General features: G+C 39.0%; 1 protein-coding gene across 3 annotated transcripts in view; it reads right to left on the reverse strand.

Moving 5' to 3' along the window:
* MSH6 (MUTS homolog 6) overlaps positions 1 to 6,750 on the reverse strand; it is a 29,531-nt gene extending 22,781 nt beyond the window's left edge. For all 3 annotated transcript variants that reach the window (XM_010261024.3, XM_088901738.1, XM_010261026.3), the window contains exons 1-10: positions 5,750 to 6,750; positions 4,895 to 4,991; positions 4,538 to 4,640; positions 4,400 to 4,453; positions 4,217 to 4,291; positions 3,859 to 3,927; positions 3,435 to 3,518; positions 2,744 to 2,938; positions 1,544 to 2,091; positions 1,331 to 1,460 (exon numbers count right to left, since the gene is read on the reverse strand). In XM_010261024.3, the coding sequence (XP_010259326.1) occupies positions 1,331 to 1,460; positions 1,544 to 2,091; positions 2,744 to 2,938; positions 3,435 to 3,518; positions 3,859 to 3,927; positions 4,217 to 4,291; positions 4,400 to 4,453; positions 4,538 to 4,640; positions 4,895 to 4,991; positions 5,750 to 6,608 (2,214 nt within the window). In that variant the 5' untranslated portion in view covers positions 6,609 to 6,750. The remainder of the gene's footprint in view (positions 1 to 1,330; positions 1,461 to 1,543; positions 2,092 to 2,743; positions 2,939 to 3,434; positions 3,519 to 3,858; positions 3,928 to 4,216; positions 4,292 to 4,399; positions 4,454 to 4,537; positions 4,641 to 4,894; positions 4,992 to 5,749) is intronic.
* Between the last annotated feature and the right edge of the window lie 620 nt (positions 6,751 to 7,370).

Here is a 7,370-nt window from a genome sequence, read left to right on the forward strand (position 1 = left end):
AATTATTCTTTTGCTCACATAGTGTTTGGAGCTGGTTCATCAATCCTTTAGAATTGTGTGTTTGTTACTTGTACAATGAAGGAGCTTACTTCTTTGTAGTTCCTATTGAACTTTGGACAGAAAACCAAGCTTTTATGGCAAATCCCCCCCCCTTTGCAATGTATTAGGGCACTTTGAAAGGAGAAGCCCAAATTTATGATTTTGACAAGTTTGATGAGATGTCAGAGGTCATGGTTATAGTGTTGTCCATCTATATTCAGTTTAAAAGGCCATTAACCAATGTTGGTCTCAGTTATCATCTATCCAAAAAATGTTGGTCCCTGCAATCTGGGGTCTTGGGAGAGGTAGGGACCTAACCTTTGGCATTTTTGGCACAAAGTGACTGCTCGCGGACTCAAAGCCAAATTCTCATGCTTGTTAGCCCATGATTTTACCATCACACCAAGCAATGGCCCCTATCTATGATCAATTTAAAAATCCAAATTTGCAAATTTCATGTTGAGGTGGGATGCCTTGATTTCAAGATCCTTTCTGGGTGCATAATCATGTAGATATTCACAGCTCCTATAGACCCATTCTATTTTCATTTATCACTATAATCTTAATTTTACTGTCCAAAGAAAAGGAGCTTTACATATAATGGAAACCAACAATTTCCACAGGGGAAAAGACATCCCTCTTTATATAGTCATTTAGGATGCCTGAATTGAGGATAAGACTCACAAGCATCTTTGTAGTTTAGAAACATACATAAATCCAAGCACATCATAAAATTGAAAACAAGATGAATTAGAATTCGTAAGTTAACTGCCCAATAGTACTGATATTCTCAAAGAACCATTCAACCTAAAAGCTTAAGCTTTTAGGTGAGGTCCTTGAATAGGTTGATGTTCTCTAACATGCCCCCTCACACGAAAGCCCATTTGGGCTTGAAGCGTAAACAAGCACAGGCCCACCCATACCTTGTGCTGAAACTTAATTAATTATAATGGGGGTAACAAGGATCGAACACTAGACCACTTGGTCAAAATGACTCTGATACCATCTCAAAGAACCATTCAACCTAAAAGCTTAAGCTATTAGGTGAGGTCCTTGAATAGGTTGATATTCTCTAACAAAAAGAATCCAGATGTCTTGAATAGTTAAATCATGAGTTTTGGAAATCCCAAAGCATTAAAAAACAATTGAACCATAATGCAAGCCCTTCCACGATTAAAATTTTATGTGTTATCTATTTTTCATGGATTGCAAAGTTTAAGGGTGATTGCAAATCCCATTAGATGAACCTTTATAGATAACCCAAATAAGCCCTTTATAATATGCCGCTTACCTTCAAACCTGCAACTGCATTCTGGCGTTCCCTAATCAACACCACATGGTACAGAGGCCTTGCAAGCCAGCTTTTAAGCAATCTTTTCCCAAATGCAGTAACACAGTGATTTAGTTGTGCATATAGTGTCCTACATAGGCAAGAAAAAACACATGAGAATATCAGCTCAGAACCCTAAAGGTGGAATACTAAATCAAATTATGCCAAAATTACCCTGAAGATCCTCCATTTTTGTTGTTCTCAAATATCTCTAGGTTCACAAGGGCAGCTGCATCAAGTACCATATATGATTTTTGTGGGATATCATGAAACCCTGAGCAGGGAAGCAACTCAAATTTAGCAAATCTGAGCAAAGTCTCATCCAGAAGAGCCTGCCTTAAATAGAAAAGACACCCTCCAAAAGCAGAAAGGGCACAGCTTCCATTGTCTCCCATACTCACTAGCTCAGATAAAACATCTGGTAGGCACCCTGAACCATCACTCCCAACACTAAAAGCAGAATTACCCAAGCTAGCTTCATTCACAGATCCAGACACACTTTGATTCAGATGCTTGTAAATTCTCCTAACTTCATTAATGGTTTTCTCTGCATCCCAGAATTCCAAAACTGGAACCAAATCGTTGATCAAAGGACTTCTTGTATGTGTCAGTAATACTTTTTCAGTTTCAGGACTCAGCACATGAGCAGGTTTTATGATTTCTACAGGTCTTAACTCAGAGAGTAGGGAACATAAGGAATTGCGTTCCATATCATCTCCAAACTGGTAAGAAAAGGATAATCAACCAAATGCAAAGTCAGAAATGTGTATGTGCATATGACTCACTTTTGTTCTACCTTACAGGCAAAGTTTGGCATTGTAATTAGGCACTGTTTTTAACTAAAGAAACTGCTTATTGTTCAACAAAATCTTAATCATGTGATAAGATCAGGTTGAGTATCAACAGTTTCCTAATCAACTAAGTGAGCACTAGACAGTTGTAGTCTCAAACAGTGCAGTATCGGATTAAACATTTGAGAAGGTTAAACAAATACGGAATTAGTACAGATCATAAACATCAAATCTTCTCACATGGTACACATGCAAGAACCTGGATACAAATCAAATAGTTCCAAATAACCAGAAAAGCCTGTTCTTGCAGTAAAATCCTAGGAAGAAAAGGCCCTTAAATCATGGTTTAGGATCATTCCATCAGTTATAAACATTTATTTGGGAACATTAAGGCTATGTTTGTTTTGAAGGAAAAAGTAGGGAAGAGTAGAGAATCCTATACAAGGTTTGTATAAGTTTCCTTACATTTTCCTTCAAATCAAACACAGCATAAGCTTTTTCTCTCTTTTTTTTTTGAGTAGTATATGTCGTTACATTTACTAAAGGGGGAAAAACAGTGAGAAGCAAGGATCTGAATTTCTACCTGTCCAAGCATAAACCTGCTTGTAGAAACGTCGACCACACATACACCAATAACCACATCCTCTTTTTGTTTCCCTGAAATCTGACAGCCTTCACTCACTGCCATCAGGTAAGAAGCATCGGGATTGACTGACATCATTTCACCCTCAGTCAGTGTTCCTTTTGTGACCACAGCACATATTTCACGTTTCACAACCTTGGAAGATATGAGAGCACATCAGTTGCTGTTTCTTTGTTCTTGCATTCTATAGCATGAAATTATAGCCATCAAGTTAAGTGCCAAATTTTGCAAAAAGAATTTTAGATGCAATGAAGAGTAAGCACGACTTATGTGATATTTAACAACAAACTATGGCACCAAATCATATATATTATGCTCATAAATTAACAAGAGATGTAGCACTGAACAGAATGGAATGGCAAAACAGGACTCATATCTGATTCCACAAGGCATAGTTGAGTTGAGTTATTGATACAGAATCCAGACCAATCAATGGACACACATGCAAATCCCATGGGCCAAAAACCAAGCCCTGATCATCTGATATAGTGAACTCTTTGGGATAGAAGATCTACTGTTTCCTATCAGTTGTGGCAGATGAGTATGGAGAAAGTAATATTTCAGCATTCCCTTGCCACAAATATAAGAAACCATTGTTACTAATTTTGGATCTCATAAATAATAAACTAACCTTATCTTTACAGCCTTTCTCTTTGCGACGAAGCTCAAGCTGCTCAGGTGTTTCTGTTTGTTCCACAACAAGAACTCGGTAACCCTGTTCTTCCAAAATAGTAAAAGTAAGGCCCCTCCCTAAAAAATACAATGTACCCCATATGGGCTATTCACATAAACATAGACTTATCTCCAATAAACTTCAGTTATAATGTGTAAAGCACAAAAACAAACTTTAAAAAAGTATCATAAATGGAAATATCTATCATGGAAAATGCATCAATAGAGTGCTTGACACTTGATTTCTTTGGGATGTTTGGCATTATGTGCATATTCATTATTTTACCGCATTAATAAAATTCTCAGTCACCAATTAAATAATAATAATAACAACAACAACAACAATAATAATAATAATAATCAAAAGATCTATCATACACAACCTTTCTAGCCAATTTCTCTACATTGAGTGAGAAGTTCTTTTCCGGGAATCCACAATGAGGTTGCTCTCCCTGCAAACATGTGCAGATCATCAAAAAAGAGTTTATGACATATAATTAGAAAATTAAGATGAATGCATACACAACAGAAAATTAAGCATGTACAAAATGTTAATATAGCTGCATTTAATTTTCAGAATATAAATCCCAAATGGTAGCTATTCTTTTTCTCAAGACCCTAAATATCTTGTAAAATTGTAGCAAAGATGTAAGAAGTCATAAACAATGGTGTAAAAAGACCAATAATATGCAATGAATCAGGAAGCTAGTGACTAAAAAAAGTTGCTCAAGTCACGCATACCTTCATGTATTGCAAATCAAGTTCTTTTGCTCCTATATGTGCATCCATTTCAAACAGTTCATAAAACTTGCCCATCTGCCCCAAAATGGATAAATCATTTATCAATTGGTTCTTTGTAAAGACATGGATAACTTGGATGAAAATGCCATATCTCAAATAATTCTTTACCAGTTACAGCTGTACCTTGAAAAATAGAACCTTGTCCATATGCTTTGATTTAAACTCCCACCATTGTCTCTACAAATTGAACAAAATCAGCTAACAACAAAAGCACAGAGAAGAAACAATAAGACCATGAACTATTCTTTTAAGACAGATTACCTGGCCGCCTGATAAGCTCTTTAAAAAGTCACTAGGCAAATAAAGAGTTTTAGGATCATAATTTGCATCTCCAGGACGTCTCCTTTCAGAGTCTCTGCGTCCCCTGCAATTATTGACAAAAAATGAGCAAATAACATCAAAAATGAAATTAGGGTAAACATAAACAAATGAATCCTCTATACAGTCATTTAGGATGCCTGAATTGAACACAAGATGCCTCTTCAATATTAGAAGCACATGTAAAGCTAAGCACAACATAAATTGAAGACAAGATGAAGTAGAATTGAGAGGTTAACCACCCAAAAGTAATGATATATGAAGCGAAGATTAAAGGAAATTAATCCTATAAATACTTACTCCCCAAGAAAGCGTAACTTTTCTGCATCACGCAAGGCAAATCGCTCTGCAGAATCACCTGTTAAGGTGTTGCCAGTAATATGAGATACATATCTCCCTGCAAAAATGGAAAATATTCCACAGTAAACAGCCAACCATAATAACCAAAACATTCCCCAGATAGCTGGGACCAACAGTGGATAATGGCCTAATATTTTTTGCTGGTATTTTATGTGAACACATGTGAGGTAGCCCATGTGCTACACTTTCACATTAATAAACAACAGAAATACTACTATGCATAGGGTAGATGGCCTAATCAATAAATAAATAAATAAACCAGATCTATGGGTACCATCTAGATGAGTTTGTTGTACAAATAGCAGCCAGAACAAAAATCTGTAACCATCCAAGGGTGCAGAGAGAAAGACCAACGCAGGGTAGATGATTTCATCCAATCAAATTTATTTGATTGGAGAGTTCCCTGGTTTTATGCTTAATGAAAATAGAATGAAGGCATTGGTCTAACAGATACCAGTTAATACTGCAATTATAGTAAAAACTGGTCCATCTGAGCACTCATGTTTCTACACTCCCTGTCATCCCATTATATTCATTGACATAGCATTCCTTTTAAATAAGGCAAGAAAACAAGATAAAAACTCATAAAAAATAAATAAATGGAAACAACCATTTCTGCTTAAACAACGTAATCTTAGAATATTCAACTAAAGAGATATTCAAAGCTCCAAAAGCATACAGATAAACCCTTCGGTGCTCCAATAAGCATAAGGAACTACTCTCTTTGATTTCATTCTCATATACGTCAATGCATTTCCCTAATCTGGATGTACAATGAAAAATCGTTTCACTTACTATTAGCATCACTTGCGGCCTCTACTAGCCTGCTTCCACTGTCCAACGTAACCTTCGTCACATTCAACACACCCTTCTCAACATTCCCAACACTCTTGATCTTCTTACCAGAGCCTACCTTATCCCATTCGAAATTTTTTCTCTTTCCGGAAGCCATATTTTTTCCACTAGATTTTTTAGTGTCTTTAACTTCCTCATTGACCTCCTCTTCCTCTAAATCCATCTCTTCTGAATCATCTTCAATAATCTCCTTGCCTAAATTTTGCCCCCAGTCTTCATCTGTGGAATCATCCCCATCACTTGCATCTTCTGCATTCTCCTCCTCGTCTGGAACTACATTTTCACAAGCGGAACTCAGACGCAGCCGACGAAAACTTCTGACCTCCCCCTTCGTCCACTCAACCTTCTCAACCCCGAGATCCAAAACTTCCTCCTCAGCATCATCATACTGTACCAAATGCTTACCAGTTTTTTTATTAAATGATTTGACACAACCTTCGTACCAGCTTTTGTCCAACGGCCAATAAACCCTAAGTCTCTTCCCTACAACCTCTTCTCCATAGAGTTTCTTCCCCGAAACGGGCGTTGTTACAGCTTCAGAAAGAGGTGTTAGAGGAGAACGACTGGGAGATGAACCAACTACTAGAGGGGGCTTTCTTTGTTTCGTCTCCGAAGGAGACGGAGTTGGAGCAGGGCTAGGGCTGGTACTAGGGTTAGGTTTGGGGTTTTGTTTCGGAACAACCGGAGAAACAGAAGAAGGGGAAGTTGAGGACTTCCCGGGGGAGAAGAAGGACGTGATTTGGCGTTGTTGGCTGACCAATGGAGAACGTCCATTGCTGAGGCGACGAGAAGGAGCCATTAGAAATCGCAGAGGAGAAGGAGAGAGAATTCGAAGGTCCGAGGTTTATATACCGAGTAAGGACTGAATGATGGCGGGAACTAACGAGGGAAAATCCCGGGAACTGTTTCCGTTGCAGCAGTTTGGCGGGAACCTGGGAGCGTATGCACAGTGCGCACCCCAACCTTTTTCTGACAGAAAATGCACTGAAGGCCGAAGCAAACAAAATATGGTAATGGCGGCTGACGACATCACGACAATAGAGAACGAGTTCATTTTCAACGATTTGAATGAGTCGAAGCGGAATAAAGACCGATCCGATTCAGTTTCTGACGAGTTAGAATAAAGACCGTTCGCATCTCCGCCCCACCGCCTTGTCACGGGTTAGATCTGCAACGGAAGGAACCCGTGCGGCGTCCGGGCCAATGTAGGACAGGACAAGCCTTGTGTGTGATGCAATGTTAGGAGTTGCTCAATGAGATGGGTTCACCAAGGTTAGTAGCACCTCAAGTCGCATGGTCGGGGCTCTCTGTTGGCTCTTGTCGGTCCATTGAAGGCGCCGCTTATGTGCTAAAAGGGGATGGCCATGATGAAAGGCGACTGGGCGCCGATGTGAAGGGTCTCCTGTATGCCAATGATGAAGGGCACCTGTGTGTCATGTTGATAGGCAACCGCTAGGCCAAAACACACCCGTGTTTTATGAGCAACGAGGTAGCTCGATCAGCTCAGACACGGGGCTGGCGAGAGGTGTGGGGACATGCATAGGCCAGACCTACGTGCAAA

Source organism: Nelumbo nucifera, chromosome 3 (genome assembly GCF_055504915.1).
Source record: "Nelumbo nucifera cultivar China Antique chromosome 3, China Antique-T2T, whole genome shotgun sequence".
NCBI lineage: Eukaryota > Viridiplantae > Streptophyta > Magnoliopsida > Proteales > Nelumbonaceae > Nelumbo > Nelumbo nucifera.